The 21,401-nt window shown below is 40.5% G+C and overlaps 1 protein-coding gene across 1 annotated transcript in view; it reads left to right on the top strand.

Moving 5' to 3' along the window:
• KIAA1671 (KIAA1671 ortholog) overlaps nucleotides 1-21,178 on the top strand; it is a 282,787-nt gene extending 261,609 nt beyond the window's left edge. The window contains exons 8-12 of the mRNA XM_033955253.1: nucleotides 3,830-4,004; nucleotides 4,975-5,087; nucleotides 7,583-7,722; nucleotides 15,719-15,806; nucleotides 19,291-21,178. Coding sequence (XP_033811144.1) covers nucleotides 3,830-4,004; nucleotides 4,975-5,087; nucleotides 7,583-7,722; nucleotides 15,719-15,797 — 507 coding nt within the window. The 3' untranslated portion in view covers nucleotides 15,798-15,806; nucleotides 19,291-21,178. The remainder of the gene's footprint in view (nucleotides 1-3,829; nucleotides 4,005-4,974; nucleotides 5,088-7,582; nucleotides 7,723-15,718; nucleotides 15,807-19,290) is intronic.
• The last annotated feature ends 223 nt before the right edge of the window (nucleotides 21,179-21,401 follow it).

Raw genomic sequence — 21,401 nt, forward strand, 5'->3', positions numbered from 1 at the left:
ACATAGGTAAAATATTATATAAATAAATACTGTTACAAACACAAATCACAATATTAAAATAAACATAGATTATTGGACATTGTTTAGAAACAAAAGGAAAGTTCATTAATGGTTACAATGCATATTAAAAAAAAAAAAAAAAAGGTACTAGGGAAGGGGGAGATTCAAAATTACAGTGGTGCCTCACACAACGAACTTAATTCGTTCCAGGAGCAAGTTTGTTATGCGAAAAGTTCGTTGTGTGAAACGCGTTTTCCCATAAGAATACATGTAAAACAAAATAATTCGTTCTGCAGCCCTACATTTCCCTCCCTCCACCTCACCTTATATGCAGAGTTTGCCAGCTTTCTTTTTCACCAGCCGCACGCTTTCAAAAAGCTGTGCACGCGCAGCGGCTGGAGTTGATCAATGTTCTCTCTCCTGCAACTTCCGGTTTCCGGTTGCATCAGAGGAGAAGATTGAACAACAGAGCATGCGCGCATGTGCTGCTCTTTGAAAGTGTGTGGCTGGCCGAAAAAGAAAGCCGGAAAACTCGGCATCTAAGGTAAGGTGGAGGGAGATGATGGAACACTGCATTCAGACAGGAGGGTGCTGTTGTTCCCGGCTCACATTAGGAAGCGGCGAGAGTAGTTCCGCCCCCCCCCGGGCCCCTCGGGCGACTTCGTTGTGTGAAACGAAGTTCGTTATAGGGAGCAAGACAAAAAGTTCGTTATGCGCAGCGTTCGCTGTGCGAGGCGTCCATTATGCGAGGCACCACTGTACATTGAAGTCATAGGTAAAAATAAAAGGGAGGGAAAGAGCCGATAGGTTTCAACTTGTTCGGTGCATTGAGTCGGTTGTGAGCTGCTGTTGAGAGAAGGTGTGCTGTGAATCATGGATGACAAACAGCATGAAATTTTATTTCAGACTGCAAAAAAGTGCTAAAGAGACGCACAAAATGTTAAAATTAGTTTATGGTGATGCTGCAGTGACAAATGAAGACGGTTAACAAGTGATTCGAGCAATTTTGTAATGGTTGTGAATCGGTTGAAGGCGAGGAGATAGCGGGACGTCCTTCGACATCAAAAACCCGAGACTATTAGGGAAATTTCTGAGGATATGATCATCTCGTATGGTTCTGTTCAAAACGTTTTAACAACGGATTTGAGCATGGGGTGAGCGAGGATAACCTGTGAAATGGGCAAACAGTTTCATCCTCCATAATGACAATGCTCCGTGTCACACATTTGCTTCTATATCTCTCAATGCCGCTCTCTTCTTTTTTTTATTTTTTTTTTATATTCTTTCTTCATTTTCAAAATTACATTAAGTGTAAAATATATTCATTCACAGTAACAATAAATATATCACTTATAAACAATCATTGGTACATTATATAAATTTTTATCCCTTCCCCTTTCCCATCCCTCCCATCCATATCTTCCATTATTATATAATATATGTAATAATAAAAATACCCCCTCCCTATATCCTGAACTGATAATTAAAAGGGAAAATAATTTTACTTAATCCTTACAATATTTTGTTAATGGTTCCCACACATCCTGAAATTTCTTAAAGTATCCCCTTTGTAAAGCAATAAATCTTTCCATTTTATAGATATGGCACAAAGAATTCCACCAAAAGTTATAATTTAATCTCTTCCAATCCTTCTTTGTCTAATAGATGCTGGCATTGTCATCTAGAAGTAGGAACTTTAGATCATTTATCGTTTCATTGCCCATATATTATGAATTTTTGGAAATCAATTTGGGACCAAATTAATAATTTATTAGATAACCCAGTGGCATTATCTTATGATACTGTGATATTTGGTATGGAAATGAGAGCAAAGAGTCAGATTTCTGCGAACAACAATAAATTATTACTAATAATGACAGGGGTTGCCATTCAGCAAATTACATATAATTGGAAGGATTGGCCGCTCTCTCTTCTTAATAAATTGCTTTAGTCAAACTATCAGGGCTTCAGACATGCCATTTGGTCACCCCACAATTTTTTGTGTTTGCTTGATTGCCAAAATTCTTCTCACTGGCTATGGCTTCTTCACTAGCCCCTACTCAATATGTTGCACAATTTTTTGGGGTTTTTTTTAAGTGCTTCATTATATCTCAAACTTCTTAAAGTGCTTAATGTCAATAACTTAACCGTTATAAAAACTGGTTAAAACTTATCTTATTATATTCTTTTTCTTGATGATCTTATCTCATCGGGAAAGGGACCTGTCATATCCGACATGATATGGCACCTTTCAGAAAGAAATCAAGACCGCTCTATTCAATAGATTTATTTGCCAGCCAGACAACGCCCCCCCCCCCCAATCCTAAACTTTTTCTCTATATGCTGCTACTACGCTTCTTCACAAATGTATTCTGTTCTTCTCTTGACTATTCAGTGTCTTCCTCACCATCTGTATTCTGTAATTCGCTGACCATCCAGCCCTTTTGATGTAAAATATTTAAGATTATACTGTAACCTATTTTTAACCTGTAAACACTGATTGCTCAGTGACTTTCTACCTGTTCTCACCTTGTAATTCACTGTAAACTGCCTAGAAGTCGCAAGATTATGGCGGTATAGAAAAAATAAAGTTATTATTATTATTATTATTATGCCAGATATTCCTTTGTAACACAGGCAACCAAACTTGAATGGCACTCTAGCTTCCATGGGGAGCCAATGCAGCTCCCTGTAATAATAATAATAATAATTTTATTCTTATATACCGCCAAAGCTATGGTAGTTCGAGGCGGTTTACAATAAGAAGAGCTGGACAATCAGCAAAGTAGTCACAGTGTTAAACCATCGGATACATATATACAGAATAGTACATGTATATATGTATACAGAATAATAAGGTGTTATGTGGTCCAATTTTTTAAATTTAAAAATCAGACAAATTGCTGTCTTCTGTATTAATTGAAGTCGAGCCAGGATTTTTGGGTTGACTGCCAGATGCACAATATTGCAATAGTCCAGAGTACTCGGGACAAAAGACTGAACCAATAGTCTAAATGATTTATCATCAAAATATGATCTAATCAGTGTTTCCAAAGCGTAAAGAAGCATTTTTTTTTTTTAACCAATAAATCAACTTGAGTAATCGTAGATAAATTCCTGTCCAAATAAACACCTATTATTTTGATGGTGAATAGAATGAGATAAGTTATCCCATTTAAGATCACACTATTTTCTTCACAATTATGTGGAGAGGCTAGGAAAAGTTTAGTCTTATCTAGATTCAACTTCAATTTGAAATCGCTCATCCAATAATGGGGGAGAGAATATGATGGGACTTATTTTATGTGCCATTTCTAGTTACTCACTGCTAAGTTAAATGGGTGCTGGGCTGAGTTCTCAAGACCACATTTCTCTTCAAGGAATAAACCAAATAGAAATGAATGTCACAAGGATGATGAATTTGTGAAATATAAGTACCATATATACTCGAATATAAACCCATCTGAATATAAACTGAGGTAACCTTTCCACCCCCCATCCCCCCAAAAGAAAATTGGGGGGGGGGGGAGAAAGGTTGACTTGCATATAAACCAAACTCAAAGCAATCTCACAAGGTTACTGTGGGAACTCAAGTCAACTATTTTGAGTAGTAAGACTGTACCAGGCAGGAGCATAGAAGAATCGCTCTTACTCTGGCTAACCAAGCAGGGCTTAAGGCAGGCCCAGGGAGAGGCCTGTAATGAGTCTGAGAGGGGAGACCCCCATTTTTGGGCCATTTGTTTGGTTCAATAATCTAGGTTTATATTTGACTATATAACAGTGGTTTAAAATTCATAAAATCAGGTTGATAATCGCTCTCCCTTTACAGCAAACCTCTGTGCTGGATTCAAGTGCTCTGAAGAACCGTGTCCAGCTGAGCAGGAGGAGCCAGCGGAGGGCCCCCACCTCTCATTCTCAAAGGAGAAGCAAAGTTCTCCTCCAAGACAAGCAGCTCACGATTCTAGAAGACACTGTTAGCAGCTGGATGTTTAAAGATTCGACAGGTAACAGCAGCTCTCTCATGCAATACCTTGATGACTTTAAACAAAGAAGAGCAATTGTCAGGTCTCTTGAAATGGCTGGATTGAGGTGATGGGGATGGGGGGAGAGGTTTACTGGAGGGCTCAGTTCCATATCTAATATAATGGGTTAAAACTTTTGTATAGAGTGGGAAAATACGACCTGAAAGTTGAGCTTCTAAGTTACTGCATTGACATGGTCCAAGAAGCTTTGCTTTTAATAGCCTTTGTGGTTATAACTTTTTGTTTGTTTGTTTGATGTTAAATAAAGTTCTCCCACAACATTTAAAAAAAATAAAAAAAAAAACAGAGCAGTGCATTTTTTCATATGTTACTTTGTGTGTCTAAGTGTTTTGAAAAATGAGCCCCTAAGTCCTATAGGTCCTACTTCTTTCCAGCTTTGTACCCATGTGCTGAAGAACATCCCAGTAGATTCAAGATGATTGCAGAATCTTGAAACATGCTGCCCCCACCACCCCCCTCCATTCGTACAGCACCTGAATTACTCTATCACTTGTAGACACATAGCTTTTGCAATTGTTTAAAGGGGAGCTAGATGTGAGTCCGGGCTTTTTTTTTTCTCCCAGCCAGACTTAAAACTTCTCCCCTCTACAAGCCCAGATTAATGTCTCTTCAGTGGCCCTGACTTCCAAACCCAAAGAGCATGAAACAAGTACTAATTTATATCCTACTGACCTGGGCTTCCCCTTTATTCCAAGGGGCTTCCAGGTTTTGAACTATGATGGAGTAACTCCCAGACACTCTTGCCTCACCCGTGTCCTTATTCAAAATGGCACCAGCCACCTTTGCTCCACCTGTACAATTATACTTCCTCTTTCTGGTGGATGACCGATGATTTGTTATTCTTTGTTTTGTTTTTAAACACAGCAGTTGTGGTGGGGTGAGGGAACCTCATGAACTTATTAATTTTTATTTTTTCCTTTGGTAACATTAGAAGAAAAACCTGAAACCCAGGAAGATTCCGCTGAGGAAGACAAACCACAAAGATCCACTGTACAGCCACAACGACTACCAGTGTTTCCAGGCATAGACCCCTCTGTTCTTAAGGTGAGGGCCACCTTCACAAATAAAGCCTCGCTAGTAGTGACGGACCTGATAGTACGTTATCCACTGAAGAAAAGGATAGACGAGATGAACAAAAAGGAGAAGCATAAACCAAGAAAAGTTAAAAGCATGATTTTTTTTTTTTTTAAAATCTCTAAATTGACTTTAGTTATAATCCAGAAGCTGTAGGAACTTGAAAGAGGAGGACCAGTCTAGTGGTTAGAAAAGTGGGTTGTGAACCCGATAATCTAGGGCTCAAATCCTGCTTCTACTGCTTACACACTTTGTGAATTCCACAAGTAACTTCATTCGATCTGGCTCAAGTCATGGACCAAGTAAGCACTAGCTCAGGGCAGCAAGCCTCAAGGGTGCCAAAAGCATGCCTCATTTGCTCCCCTGCAGTGGATAACTCCCCCCCTCCAGGCAAATGTCTCCAATACTCCATGTGTCCAGCATCTATCACACTCCTCTTCCCTCTACTTGGGTTGAGTACACTTCTCCCTCCGTATTTGCGGTTTCGATTATTCACGGTTTTTAGCTTGCTGGCTCCACCTCCCCCCCCAAATTACATCAGCTTGCATAGAGAAATTGCTGATTCCAAGCGTTTATAGAGAAAATTGCAGATTCCCAGCACTTTCTTCACCGTGTTTTGCCTATCCTTCAAGAACAGGCCAGGTCTCCTACTATGTTATTCATGGTTTCAGCATATTCACGGTGATTTTTTAATAAAAAGACAGGAATAGCATATGAAAAAGTTATTTGCGATTCTGTTAATCCCTTATCACAGTGAATACGGAGAGAGAAGTGTATCTCTTCCCCCCCCTTTCCTATCTTTAAACATGTCTTCTCTTTAGGGCAGTGTCTCGCAAACTTTTTCGAGCCAAGGCACACTAAACCTAGTGTTACCGGCTCGAGACACCCGGAAGTGCGCTGGTGTCTGCATAATGATGTCATGCGCATTCGTGACGTCAGCGTATGTGCAAAGGTCCTTCAAATGGGCCTTGTGCCGACAGAAAGACCCGCGCTGGAGAGAAGGGCCGGTAGAGAGAAGAGGTGCCGGCATCGGGAGATTGCTTACAGGACGTGCCTCTCTTCGCAAGAGGGACGTCCTTTGGACAGTCATCTGGCGCCGACACCTCTCCTCTTCCCCAGTGTACTTCGGCACACCAGAAATCTCAGGAGGCACACTGGTGTGCCATGGCCCACAGGTTGCAATACGACTGCTGGCTACTGCTGCAGGCATCCTCTACAGTAGAGATGATGCCAATCCCTGAGTCCTTCCCATGTAGCAATCAGCTTCTGTACAGAATGGAATTTACATGAGAGGGTGGCAGGACACTTTAGAGCAGGGGTGTCCAACCTTTTGGCTTCCCTGGGCCGCATTGGCTGAAAAAAATGTTTCTTGGGATGCACAAACGTGCAAACGCTGCAGCAAGACAGAGGAGGGAGTCGGCAAGACAGTAAACAAATAGGGGCAGCAGAGGAAAACACAGCATTGCCCTCGACCGGGGCCGCACAAAATACTTCACTGGGCCGCATGTGGCCCTTGGGCTGCAAGTTGGACACCCCTGCTTTAGAGGGAAGATTCTGGGGCTGGCAGTAAATGAGAGTTGCTGCTGCTGGCCACCTCTAGTGACAAGATGGATTTAAAGGTAGATGGGGGTTGAAAGAGGGAAGGAGCTGCTGAGCCACATTTGGAGGGGGGGCTGAGGGGGGAGATACCCAAAAGACAGGGGAGTGGGGGGAGAGAGGTGCTGGACAATGGGAAGGAGGGAAGAGTGGGAGAGATGTTAGACCCAGGGTGGAGGAAAGGATAGAAGAAAGAGGAAGAGATGTTGGTCCTGGGGTGGAGGAGAGGGACGGAAGATGATGGGACTTGGAGGGGGGATAGAGACTGAAGGGAGATGTACATGAGGGGGTGTGGGTGGGTAGGGTCAAAGGTACTTGGAGAACAGATGCTGGATAGAAAGGTGGGGTTGTATAGGGAAATGTTGAACATGATGAAGATGTAGGGAGATGGAATATTTTGGTCATGGGAGAAAGGAAATGAGAGCTGCATATGCTGCATATGGGGAGAGATCAGGAGATAAAGAGTGCAGATGGTGAACACATGGAAGGTGGGGATTGAGAGATAGGTGGTTCTGGTCATAGGAGCATTTAGAGAGATAGAAGGAAGATACTGAATAAGAAACAGGAAGTGACATCAGCGAGGACAGGATGTGACAAAGGAAAACCTGGGAAACTAGCATCAGCAGCAAAAAATGAATTGCTGCTGGCGCTGGGGATTCCTGTGAGGTTCACCAGTTGGTAATACTTAAAATACATAGTTGGTGGCTTGTCTTAACTGACTGACAGTTGGTTCATCTAGTCCATCGACTCCCCCCTTAAAATATCTCTTCCCTCACTAACTTTATTGTGAACCCCAATAGTACAGAAAAACCCAAGCCCCAAAGTTAAAGAAGTTAGTGCTGTATTTTTGTTGTTCTCTCACATACTAGGCACAACTTCGAAAAAAACAAGAGTCTGACAGCACCTCAGATGCCTCAAGTTCCTCCAAGCTGCTGAAGTCTCCAAAGTCACCTCTCCAGCAAGGTGTTCTCGGAGGTAGATCACTGCCTTCTCCAACAGAAGAGAATGGGTGAGATATCAGACTAGTTCATACACATATGTGTCCTCAACTCTGACAGCCATTTTCCACAGCCACTGGTGTGCGTACCCTCATATACACAATGTGTGTTTCATTTCTGCCTCTGCGTCAAGGCTCTCTTCAGCACCACACCCACCTACCTCCTGAAACACCTCACCCTACAGGACAAACTCTGCTTTTCATGCAGAACATGACCCTTCACATTTCCTTCCCCCAAAGGATGCAAATTCAAAAGATTCCTCAACGGGACACTCTCCTTTCAAGCAGGGATCTGGAACAACACCTTAAGTGGCTTCATCCTGAACTCACTAACATACCATTCATTCAGAAAATCACTAAAAACCCACCTGTTCGACAGATTTATCTGACCCTTCAATTCTGCTTAACACCTACCATGCCTTACACATCCCTTCCCCCTTTTCTCCCAGTCAACTATCTATCTGTCTATCCCTCCCAAATCTAACTGATGTAACATCGATGTTCTTACACTTGTTGTATACCATCTTGAACTGAAAAGGTATGACGGGATATAAATAAAGCTATGATTATTATTATTATTTCTGCAATCATCTTAGAATGAGTTACACCATTACTGAACAATTGAATTAATTAGGAAAAATAACTTTAAGCATCATCAGATTAAGGGCCACAGGTACTAAAAAATTTTCCCAAATCGGTTAGAGCAGGGGTCCACAAAGTCCCTCCTTGAGGGCCAAATCCAGTCGGGTTTTCAGGATTTCCCCAATGAATATGCATGAGATCTATGTGCATGCACTGTTTTCAATGCATATTCATTGGGGAAATCCTGAAAACCCGACTGGATTCGGCCCTCAAGGAGGGACTTTGGGGACCCCTGGGTTAGAGGATGCAAAGTTAAAAAAAATATCATCAACATCTTTTTTCGTATCAGGCAGCATTATGGGGTAAAGATTTTGATAAACTGCTTTTGCTCACTAATTCTTATGAGGAATTTAGGAGACACCTAAAAACGCATTAGTTCCTGAAGCACTTAGGTAGCTGATTTCAAAATTTTATACAATGATTGATCTTTAAGGTTTTAGTTATGAGCTTTTAGCTTTGTAAGTTTTATTCAATCTGTAGCATTTTTAATTATTGTAAACCACATAGAACTTTACGGTCCTGCGGTATATAAACTTTTTATTATTATTATTATTAACATGTCCAGGGAGATGCAGTAGGTCTTGGATTATCTGACTTTTTTGGTTATCCAGCAACCTGTTGGTACTGATTAAGTTGGATGACTGAGGCTCTATTGTACTGTTTTTTCCCTCCATGTCTACCTTAATAGATTAAGCGCTTTAACTTCAGAAACTTGTCCAATTCTTTAAACAAAAAAAAAAAGAAACCACCCCAAAATAAACAGGTACATCAACTGCTTTTCCCACACCTTCTGGCAACAAGTTTCAAAGCTTAACTATTTGTTTAGTGAACATTATATTTGTCTCCTACATGTCTGAAGGGTTCATAGACAAAATGGCGCGAGACAACAGCGCGCCGACAACTGAGCGCCGACAACTGAGCGCAAGGTTGACGGCGCGCCGAAGAAAAGCAGTATTTTAAAGGGGTCCGACGGGGGGTGTTGGTGGGGAACTCCCCTATTTTACTTAACAGGCATCGCGCTGGCGTTATGGGGGGTGTGGGGGGTTGTAACCCCCCTCATTATACTTGAAACTGAACTTTTTGCCTGTTTTTTAGGGGAAAAAGTTCAGTTTTAAGTATAATGTGGGTGGTTTCAACCCCCTAAACCCCCCACAATGCCAGCGCGATGTCTGTTAAGTAAAGTGGGGGGGTTCCCCCCCCACAACCCCGTCGGAGCCCTTTAAAATAGTGCTTTTCTTCGGCGTGCCGTCAACCTTGCGCTCAGTTGTCGGCGCGCCGTTGTCTCGCGCGATTTAGTTCCGTCACCTGTCTGAAGTCACAGCCTGGATGGCTCAGTAGACCCTGTAACTACTAATTTAACCAAATTCATACACAAAAATACTAACATATTACATTTTAATTTTTTCATCAAAGCTTCTGAAAGTAAAAGGCCTAGGTGAAAAACAACCATATCGTATCGGTGTTTCTCAGTTCAGTCCTCGGGACACACCTTGCCTGTCAGGGTTTTAGGATAGCCAAAGTGAATATACATAAGTTGGCTGTGCATATTATGGAGGTAGTGCATTCAATGAGAAAAGGGAGGTCCCAACCTAAACTGCAGTAAAAAACCAACCGAGAGCAAACAAAACAAAACTGCAGATCTGTACAAACGTAGGCAAAATTTATTGTGAGAAAATAATTATATGGGTCTGTGTTTCGGACAAACCTTCGTCAGGGGTCCATGGTAAAAAAGGATAACAAAAAAAGTCACACACAATTTTTGTAGAGCAGCAACAAAGTGTAAGCGACGTCGAGATTCACCAAAAGTACTTTTTGCGACGGTTCATTGCAGTTGGTGAATCTCGACGTCGCTTACACTTTGTTGCTACTCTACAAAAATTTTGTGTGACTTTTTTTGTTATCCTTTTTTACCATGGACCCCTGACGAAGGTTTGTCCGAAACACGTACCGTGTCGGGTCCCTTGATTGGTAAAAGGGTTTGCATATAATTATTTTGTCACAATAAATTTTGCCTACGTCTTGTACAGATCTGCAGTTTTGTTTTGTTTGCTCTCGGTAGTGCATTCAATGTCATGCATATTCATTGTGGATATCCTGAAAACCTCATTGGCTGGGTGTGTTGTGCAAACTGGTGGAGAACCCCTGTCCAACATCAACGAAGTAGCTACTGGTGGAGGTAAATTCGATTAAATCATAGATCCAAAGGAAGTACGAAACGTAGAGCATGCCTCACCTACTAGCTTTGTCATATTGCACTCTTTAACCTTCACTGTAGAAAAATTCAGCTACAGTATAGTTTCTGCTCCCACCTTTTATTTCAGAAATTAGATCTGTGCTTTGAGGAGTAACGTTTAACGACAGTGTTTTGCAATATGCTGTCAGGCCTAACACCACTCGCTGCCCAGAGCCGGGGGGGGGGAGGGAGGGAAGAGTTGAAATGTTCATTTCACACCTCTTGTCACACGCCTCCACTCCGCCTGTCAGCCCAAACTGCAGCTTATCCTTGATAGCACACCACGCCACACTTTAAGTACCTCCGAGTACTGCATTGTGTGATGGAGAATGAACATCTCCAGTTAACAGGAGGCAAAACACCTGCTCCCTTTTCAAAAGAAGGCTTAGTTGTCTTAAAAATCACATAATGATCTTCAGATAAATTTTATAGCATGGTGTATTTTACTGTATTCCAAACTACACAAAAAAAAAAATTAAAAAAAAAAATTATTGAAACAGAATGCCTTTTTAAATAATAATAATAACTTTATTTTTCTATACTGCCACAATCTTGCGACTTCTAGGCGGTTTACATTCAAGATTGCTGGACATTCAGTGAGTTAAAATATGCAGATAGTTAGAGGAAATACAGAGTACATCAACTTTAAGAATGCGAAAGTATAAAGTGTACAGTACGCTAAGTTATTTTCAAGAGGACCTGTTAGGAAAAGGTCGCGAATTACAAACATACATCGAAAAATTACAATATATTCAGTTTAGGAATTTTCAGAGGGGCATATTAGATGATATGTCCCGAATTGCAAAATATGGTTTGATTAGGATGTCGGGGGGGTGAGGGGGGGAAATTGGGAACGAGAAAAGAGAGAAGTGTTCGGTAAGGAAATTATTTAGGTGATATATTTGTCGAATTTATAAGGCAGTTTTTATGAGTTTTCTAAAAGCATTGTAGGTCAGTCTAGCTTTATTAATGTATTTGTCTAGCCAGTGTTGTTGTTTGTTTGCTTGGTATGCGAAAGTTCTATCCAGAAAAGTTTCGTATTTACAATTGGTAATGCTTGGGTGTGTAAAAAGGTAGCGGTTTCTGGTTTGTCTGATAGGGCTGTAGAATACGAAGTGAGGTAGCAAGTACGTGGGAGTTAGTCCCCAAATTAGTTTGAAACATATGCAGGAGAACTCACTCCAAACCATAACTACACAAGTCAAGTTTTTTGTTTTTAAGAATTGATGTAAGCAGTGGCATAGCTCAAGTGGGTGGGATTAAGAGCCCTGCCCAGTATATCTCCTCTCTCCCCCCTCCCCCCCCCCCCCGTGATATGGCATCTCTTTATCTCCTCATCCCTATGTTGCTTTTAAAAACATAGAAGCCTGAAGTTCCAGGGAAAGACAGAGAGAGAGAAAAGGGGGATGGGGTGATGGTCCAAGCTTCGTGTTCCATAGATAAAGAGAAGGATAGACAGAGAAAGAGAGAGCTCCAGAGATAGATTCATGTGTGTTGCAGAGAGGAGGCTTTTATAGCTTGGAATCTTATTCTGAATATAGAAAACTATTGAGCTTCAATAGAAGTTAAATCTCCCCCTCCTTAGTAAACTTGTGCTAGACAGCCGAAGAATAGGCTATGGTCAAATGTAATTTCCAGTATGCCTCTGACAATAGTTTCTGATTAACTTTAGTTATCTGTGCACCTGGACCCATTGTCCTAAGCTCCCTCTTAATCAGATATTAACACATTAACACCTTTTAGCTAATCATGATTCAATCAGGGCTACTTAAAACCGTCTTTTTGGGTTATATGAAACAGTCTGCCTACACTCAGGGTCTATCTAAATTCACATGCCAGAGTCAGATTGATATAATTTCCCATAGGCCTTTGCTGACATTAGTTATGCCAACTGAACATGCTGATTGCTAGCAATAGCTATGCTGACACCAATGTGCAGCAGTAGCCAATAAAGCAAACAAGATACTAGGAATTATTAGAAAAGGGATGGTAAACAAGACTGAGAATGTTATAATGTCTCTCTATCACTCCATGGTGCAACCTCACCTTGAGTATTGCGTTCAGTTCTGGTCACTTTATCTCAAAAAAATATATATCGGAACTAGAAAAGGTTCAAAGAAGAGCAACCACAATGATAAAGGGGATGGAGCTCCTCATATATGAGGAAAGATTAAAGAGGTTTGGGCTCTTCAGCTTGGAAATAGATAGCTGAGGGGAGATATGACTGAAGTTTACAAAATCCTGAGTGGTGCAGGACAGATCCAAGTGAATCGATATTTTTTTTTTAACATCAAAAATTATAAATACTAGGGGAAACTCGACGAAGTTACAGGGAAATACTTTTAAAACCAACAGGCTGAATTATTTTTTTAACTCAGAGAATAGTTAAGCTCTGGAACGCATTGCCAGAGTATACGTAAGAACGGTTAACATAACTGGTTTTAAAAAAGGTTTGGACAAGTTCCTGGAGGAAATGTCCATAGTCTGCTATTGAGACAGGCATAGGGGAAGCCACTGCTTGTCCTGGATCGGTAGCATGGAATATTGCTACTATTTGGGGTTTTGCCAGGTACTTGTGACTTGGATTGGTCACTATGAAGATGGGATACTGGACTAGATGAACCACTGGTCTGACCTAGTAAGACTATTTTTATGTTCATAAGCCCCAACACTGGTCGCTGTACATGAAAAAGGACATAGTACTACTTGAAAGGGTCCAGAGAAGAGCGACAAAAATGGTTAAGGGACTAGGGGAGTTACTATACAACGAGAGGCTAGAGAAACTGGGCCTCTTCTCCCTTGAACAGAGGAGACTGAGAGGAGACATGATCGAGGCATTGAAGATATTGAAGGGAATTGACTTAGTAGAGACAGAGAGATTGTTCACCTTCTCCAAGGTGAAGAGAATGAGAGGGCACTCGCTAAAGTTAGAAGGGAAAAGATTCCGGACAAACGTAAGGAAGTTCTTCTTCACCCAGAGAGTGGTCGAAACCTGGAACGCTCTTCCGGAGGCTGTTATAGGGGAAAGCACCCTCCAAGGATTCAAGACAAGGTTGGATAAGTTCCTACTGAAACAGAACTTACGCAAGTAAGGCTAGACTCTAATAGGGCAGTGGTCTTTGACCTAAGGGCTGTCGTGTGAGCAGATTGCTGAGCACAATGGACCACTGGTATGACCCAGCAGCGGCAATTCTTATGTTCTTATGTAAAAGCTTTGAAGAAATCAGTGTCAGGCAGGAGTGCATCCGCGTATGTGCGGATGCCACATGATAACGTCACGCGCACGTGAGCAACGAGAGCAAGCAGCGGGGGCGGGGCTAGGGCGGGATTGGGGTGTTACAGGGCGGGGATGGATGAAACTGGGTGGGCCTGGCGGCAGGTCTAGGGGTCTGGATTTTCCGATTGGAAAATCTGGCAACCCTGACTCTAGGTAAATCACTTTGGGCCTGTAGCTCCGTTTCCCTCCCCACCTTCCTCTTTTTGGCATATGCAAAATCTGCTTTGGGAGCCATTGAATTGGCACAAGAGAGGGTCCTTCCTAAGTATCTGGACCCTAGGCACATACCTAATTTGCCTGTGCCTTAAACTGCCCTGTGCCCAAAGGCGTTTTAATGCAGTCTAGACAAATTGGGCATATAGGGTTGGCACACAACTTTCCTTGCCCAGTGCAGACTAAAACATTCATCAAAAGTTATCTTTAATAATTCCACCTCAGACATGATATCTACCAACAATGGCATCCCACAGGGATCAGTATTATCCCCCATACAGCATTCGCTTACACAGATGATCTTCAACTCCTACTTCCATTAGACTCATATTCCACAGAGGAATTCCAAAATGTTAATAAGAAATTAAATACAATTTCAGACTGGCTAGACAAAAATAAACTAGTAATAAATACAGACAAAACAAAAATAATACCCTTCCCGTAGAAAGAAGCACTAAAACTCACCGCCCCAATCAACATAAATAATATCCAATTACAGGAAGTCACTAAGATTAGAGTTTTTTGAGGGTAAATTCTTGATCAAAAATTGACATACCACAATCGGATAAGTGCAGGAGTGAGAAGTTGTTTTCAGAGGTTACGAATGATCAAATCAATTGCTCCATTCTTGGAATCATCATCACTGAATGTCCTTGTACATTCACTGATTATTTCAAAGTTAGATTACTGCAACTCGCTTTATGAAGGAGTTGCTCTTAAAGAAATCCGTCGACTTCAACTAATTCAAAACGCCGCAATTAAAATGATAACAAATTTGATCATGTGACTCCTCTTCTCAAAGAAGCTCACTGGCTTCCAATTGTCCACAGAATTTCATAAAACAGCACTATTAACATTCAAAATATTAACAACTAAAGCCTAGAAAGATATATTATTCCATATATTCCCACTAGAAGTTTGAGATCAGAGGACAAAAACCTTCTAGTAATTCCATCGCTTAGTATAATAAATACAAGACAAGACACGATCTTTGCAGTTACAGCGCCCAGAATATGGAATTCTTTACCATCATTTATTAAGGAAGAAAAATCGCAAAGTAAATTTAAAGGACTGTTAAAATACTGGTTGTATAAGGATGCTTTTGAGACCTAATCGTCAGATTCTCTTTTGACCCCGTTCACTGCAGAAACTCACGTTTCTTCTGTCTTAGGTTCTGAGAAATTTATTTTTTTTTTTTAAACCTTTTAATTTCCTTTTTAATTTTTATTATACTATTGAAATTTTTACCCTCCCTTTGTACTTACCTTTCATGTTTTCTTTACTATGCTTATTGTAGTTCTCCCCACTTCCCTTATGTATCAGTCCGTAATGTTCATGTGCTTATTGTAGTTAATAACTAAGACCTTGTTTTTAATTGTAAATCGCTTTGAATTTATGATATTGCGATACATCAAAATTTTAATAAAACTTGAAACTTTAAATCAAAAAATAATTTGGAAGAGGGTAGAATACTAGTTTCTAACAAATTTGGATGCACAGCTTCACAGCTTTTGGTTGACCAACTTCTGACTAGATTTTTGGTTTCGGATGAACAGTTTGTCTACATGAACCTGAAAAAATGTGCTTGAATGTTGATTTGTTTAGGCCCGTACTTTCCTTTATAGTGTGTTCTCCTGTTCTAGCCCAGAAGCAACATCTCCTCAATGGCTAAAAGAGCTGAAATCAAAGAAGAGACAGAGTCAGTATGAGAATCAAGTGTAAGAGAAAAAGGTACGCTCTTACCATTTCTGTAGCACTGCTAGGGCAGACAAGCCACAAAGCTACACAAATTGATTTCCCTAATTTGCTCTACTGTATGTAAAGTTCACCCCTTCACAGTTCCTGGGAATTGCACAGTGCCACAAACTGCCCAAAAGGTATTGGCCAAAATCTGTGACTATTTGTGGCTTTCTGGTAGCTTTAGAGGACTTGTGCTATAAAGTAAGGGTTATGTTCAGATGAGAATCAGTAGGAATGACAGTAGTATGTCCTGTGTTTGTGTTTGAGTTACCTTTCAGTGTACCAAATTAAAGATGTTAATGTACCCGTATTAAGCTGGAGGAAGGGTAAATCATTCATTCACAAATTCAGTACATCACCACTGCTCTGATCTCTTTGAATAAAGTAAATGCTGGACCTGTGGGAGTGTGTGGCACAGGGTTTAGAGCTACAGCTGTAGTAGCTCTAAGCCCTGTGCAAGTCACTTAATCCCCTCATTGCCCAAGGTACTCTAGATAGGTTGTGAGCCTGCCAGGACAGACAGGGGAAAATGCTTAAGTACCTGAATAAATTCATGTAAAACGTTCTGAGCTCCCTTGGGAGAACAGTCTAGAAAACTGAACAAATAAATAGTGTAAAGTTTCAGCCTCTGATAACCAGAGCTGCTATTGTGACATCACAATGCCTCATTCCACCAATGCCCGTGAGCCAACCTCATCAGTGATGTCACAATGGCTTGATTGTCCTTTATTTTGATCACCTTTACTACATTTTGATTTCTAAAGTGGCGCAGTGGTTAGAGCTACAACTGCAGCGCCCTGAGGCTGTGGGTTCAAATCCCTCGCTGCTCTTTGTGATCCTGGGCAAATCACTTAATCTCCCCCATTGCCCCAGGTACACTAGATAGAGTTTGAGCCCACCGGGACAGATAGGGAAATATGCTAAAGTACCTGAATGTAAACCACTTAGGATATAAGTGGTATATGTATAAATAATAAATATTTAAAACAACCATGGGGGGATGATGCTGGAGGACCTTACTGGACTAGCACAAAACGGATTTCTTTTTAGATCTGCAATTCATCACATCGCTAGGACTCAAAACACGAGTCGATGGCGCTGTACAACAATGGGCTGTGTTGAAAGTTGGATCATTCTGCAACTGGCAGTACAAATGTGTCTGCGGGGCAAACTATGATGGCTGTGGGATGGAGTCACTTTTCACACTGTGTTGTAGTAGTGACACAGATTTGCCATTGTGGGTGGGCCCACAGTTAACTTGGGTGGGCCTCTTCCAATGCCCCCTTCTCCCCCACCCACACACACACACTCTTCAACAAGACAAAACTCTAGCCTTTCAAGCGGGGAGAATGACCTCTTGGATGTGTTCTCTGACTGGCCACTCCCAATCTTACTATGAGTTTAGAAAAATCAGTGAAAACCTAACTGTTTGGTAAATTTATGCGATGACTTTGCTTTGTATCACTCTACATTGTATCATGTTGTATTTTATTGTATTGTATAGCATTGAATTCTGCTGATTCCTACTGTATCTTGCATCTTCACTGATATGCCTTGGTTCTCTTGCTGTGAACCGCCCAACTGGTTGGGAGGTATATAAGAAATAAAATTATTATTATAATTTTTCTCTCTATTCCTTCTCACCCTCTGTGACCAAGTTCCAACATGTCTGCATCTCTCTCCCTTGCCCCCAGATTCGGCATCTGTTCCCCTCCCCCCCATCTGACTGGCAACTCCCCCTCTCTCTCTCTCTCTCTGAACCCTCATCCCTCCCCAGTGTACATCAAAGGCATTGCCATGACAATTCATATTCTCTGCCTATGCTGGCTCTGTAGATTTCCTCTGCCGCATAGACAAGGATTATGAATTACTGCTGGCAATGCCTTGTGTGATACACCAGAGAAAGATGGAATAGGGTGGGGTTGTTTAAAGAGAGGGGGAGCTGCTAGTCTGCTGGTGGAGCAGAAGAGAGGCACCACTGCTGGGTGGCCTGTGCCCACCTGTAGCTAAGTCACACTTGTATAGTAACTGCTGACTGTTCAGGTTTGCCGTTAAGGCTATTATAATTGTGCTGATTTCCTTAATAAATGTCCATAGACCTCACCATCTACCCAACATGTAAAAATATAAACATAATTAATGCAGTCTTTTTAATCAAATAAATATTTTTCTAGTGTGTGTAGAATCCTCAGAGGGCTCACTTTCCTTTAGATAAAATTCATATAAGGATAATATGAGCCATTTTCTTCAATGGATCCTTTTTCTGTATTTTTTTTTCTTAATTTTTCTTACTTATAAAGTGCAAATAAGAAGATAAATTAAGAAAAAAATACAAAAAAAGGATCCATTGAAGAAAATGGCTCATATTATCCTTATATGAATTTTTTTTCTTAATTTTTCTTATTTATAAAGTGCAAATAAGAAGAAAAATTAAGAAAAAAATACAAAAAAAGGATCCATTGAAGAAAATGGCTCATATTATCCTTATATGAATTTTTTTTCTTAATTTTTCTTATTTATAAAGTGCAAATAAGAAGAAAAATTAAGAAAAAAATACAAAAAAAGGATCCATTGAAGAAAATGGCTCATATTATCTTTATATGAATTTTATCTAAAGGAAAGTGAGCCCTCTGAGGATTCTATACACACTAGAAAAATATTTATTTGATTAAAGAGACTGCATTAATTATGTTTATAATTTTACATGCTGGGTACATGGTGAGGTCTATGGACATTTGTATATCCCCAGATGAAGTTTAGCCTAAAAGTGGACTGATTTCCTTAATAAAGCAGAAGTACGGTTTTTGTGGTAGAGTCTGGTCTACATGTGAACTTTCATTACCAGCTGCCATATTTCAATTAGATGGTGGTCAAAATTACACTTCCCCCTCCGTATTTGTGAATTCTGTATCTACAGATTCGGTTATTCGCGATTTTTGACCAAAAAAGAAATTTTAATTTTTGAGCTTTTTTTAGCCCTGTAAGTCCCCGTCCCCCCCCTCTTAAATCTTACCTGGTGGTCTAGCGGGCTTTCAGGCAGGAGTGATCTTCCCACACTCCTGCTCCATGCAGATCGCTCACATGGCTCGAGAGACTACGGGAGCTCAAGGCAGCCATTTCCTGTGAGCGATCTGCATGGGTCAGGAGCATGGGAAGATCACTCCTGCCTGAAAACCCGCTAGACCACCAGGTAAGGCTTAAGGGGAGGGGCTTACAGGGCTAAAAATAGCCGGGGGAAGCTGGGGATAAGGGCAGAACCAGTCCGAATATTATTTGTGGTTTTTCCATATTTGCGGGCCGGCTCTGCCCCTAACCCCCACGAATACGGAGGGGGAAGTGTAATACTTAGTTGGAGATGTTTGAATTATGGGAAAGTTGCATTTCAGATGAAATTTATCACAGACAGAAGCGCTCTGCTTTTCTCCCATTCATTACTCTGATCATCACCAAGTCTTTGTTTTTGCTTCCATTTCAGCTGCCTATTTTGGAGACGGAAAGAGACAAATGTTCAACACAAGCCTTAACTTACCTGGAGCTTAAACCGAAAGCCCTGCTGCTGTTTGCTTCCTGCCTCAATTGCAATGTGCATGGTGCCTTCCCATTTTCTGCAGAACTAAAAAAGAAACAAAATTAGCTGCTTTACTATTCATATTCAAATACAAAAGTTGTACTTGCACCAGATTACTTCACTTTAGAACTACATTCGTCATACTTTGAAGTAAGATCTGAGCTACAGCTAGCACTTCTGACATCAGCATCGTCTTCTGCCCTTTAACCTGGGAAGGACTTTGGAAACTAACCGTACGGTCTGGTGATGGTGAATTATAGTCCCACCGATTTGAAACCACCTCAGCATCTTGAAAATCCAATTCTTGGAAGGCTTGTTAAAGACTGAATTTTGTATTTGTCTATGAACCTATATCAAAAAATTTTTTAAAGTAACTTTTGTGAGCATATATACGGTATATAACATTGTAAATCACTATAATTAATCTTTTTTTTTCCAGGAGATTAAGGAACAAAATATGTTTACTGCCATAGCAAAAAAAAAAGAAGAAAGCTCACTTAGCTGATCTTTTTTTTTTTTTTTTACAAAGAATTATTTTTGATTGGCTGGTACTTTATCTAAAATCAATTAACAGATGTAGATATGAACAAATCACCAATTCTCTGCCCCCTCTCCCCCCACCCCCCCAAGTTTAGGCAAATAACTACATTGTCAGATTTGATTCTCTGCTAGGGGATAAAAGCAATAATTTTAGCAATTCTTTTTTTAAAATAGATGTATCTTCATTTTATATCTAAGTTGGGAAGATGAAAGAATGAGTGTACCGTGTTCCTAATGCTTGCGTGGATGCTCTCTTTGCTTCTGGTAAATGATATCCTGTTGATACCAGGCCTTTTTTTCATTTGTTTTGTTTGTACATATTAATCATCTATTTTGTATAGTTTAGGGGAGCAACCTAAAAAAGTCACAAGTACTTGCATATACCTTTCTATGAATGAGAGACTAAACAATGGGTGGTTGGTAAAAAAAATACTTTGACATCCATATATACCCACACGTGTCCACCCCCAGGTATCGGTCCCAACTGCTTTTCTGTTTTTGTTTTATCAGAAATTAATCCATTCTAGCGCCAGAAATTTCAGGTTCCAAAGACTAGACCAGGCTATTTTGATTCTCTTAACAATTGTTCTTTAAAAGAACCTTCTAGAATTCAAAATACACATTTGCTCATTTTGCTGACGTAGTTATTTTTTTTATTCTATTCATAATTCTCCTTTGGATTTAGATTAAAGTTATGTTGTTGTTGTTTTGTTTGGGTTTTTTTTTAGTTGTCAAAGAAAAATCATTAAATCCTACTTTGATTCTTATTTTTGTTCAACAAAAGTTTAAAGTTTCATAAAACTTTTCTTTAGGCACAATGGGAATAGATCTGTGGAGTCCTCCACCAGAGTGCTAGCCAGGAATCCCATCTTAAGACTATAAGGATTTTATTTTATTTTTAGTAAGAGGGTAAGTTGATAAAAGGTGTATGTCTTTTCTTTTTTCCAAAGATATAGAAATGTAAAAAATATATAGACACAACATGTGACCAAGGAATAAGGCCTAAAAGGGAAGTGTGGTGCAGTGGTTAGAGCTACAGCCTTGGCACCCTGAGGTTGTTGGTTCAAATCCTGCACTGCTCCTTGTGACCCTGGGCAAGTCACTTAATCCCCATTGCCTCCAAGTACATTAGATAGAGTGGGAGCCCACCGGGACAGGTAGGGAATAATGCTTGAGTACCTGAATAATTTGTAATCCGCACAGAATTGTAGGAAATGCGGAACATAAATTATTTAAAAAAAAAAAAATAGATGAGCAGATGATATAAAGATTTACTAGGACTGCTACATTGATATCACTTTTTCATAGGGTTACCAGACATCCAGGTAAATCCAGACATATCCTCTTTTTATCCCAGGACAAGCAGGCAGCTATTCTCACTAGTGGGTGATGTCATCCGACAGAGCCCCGATACGGACATCTTGCAAGCATGTCTTGCTTGAAGAAACTCAGAAGTTTCGAGATGCCCGCACCGCGCA

Source organism: Geotrypetes seraphini, chromosome 8 (assembly GCF_902459505.1).
Source record: "Geotrypetes seraphini chromosome 8, aGeoSer1.1, whole genome shotgun sequence".
Taxonomy (NCBI): Eukaryota; Metazoa; Chordata; class Amphibia; order Gymnophiona; family Dermophiidae; genus Geotrypetes; species Geotrypetes seraphini.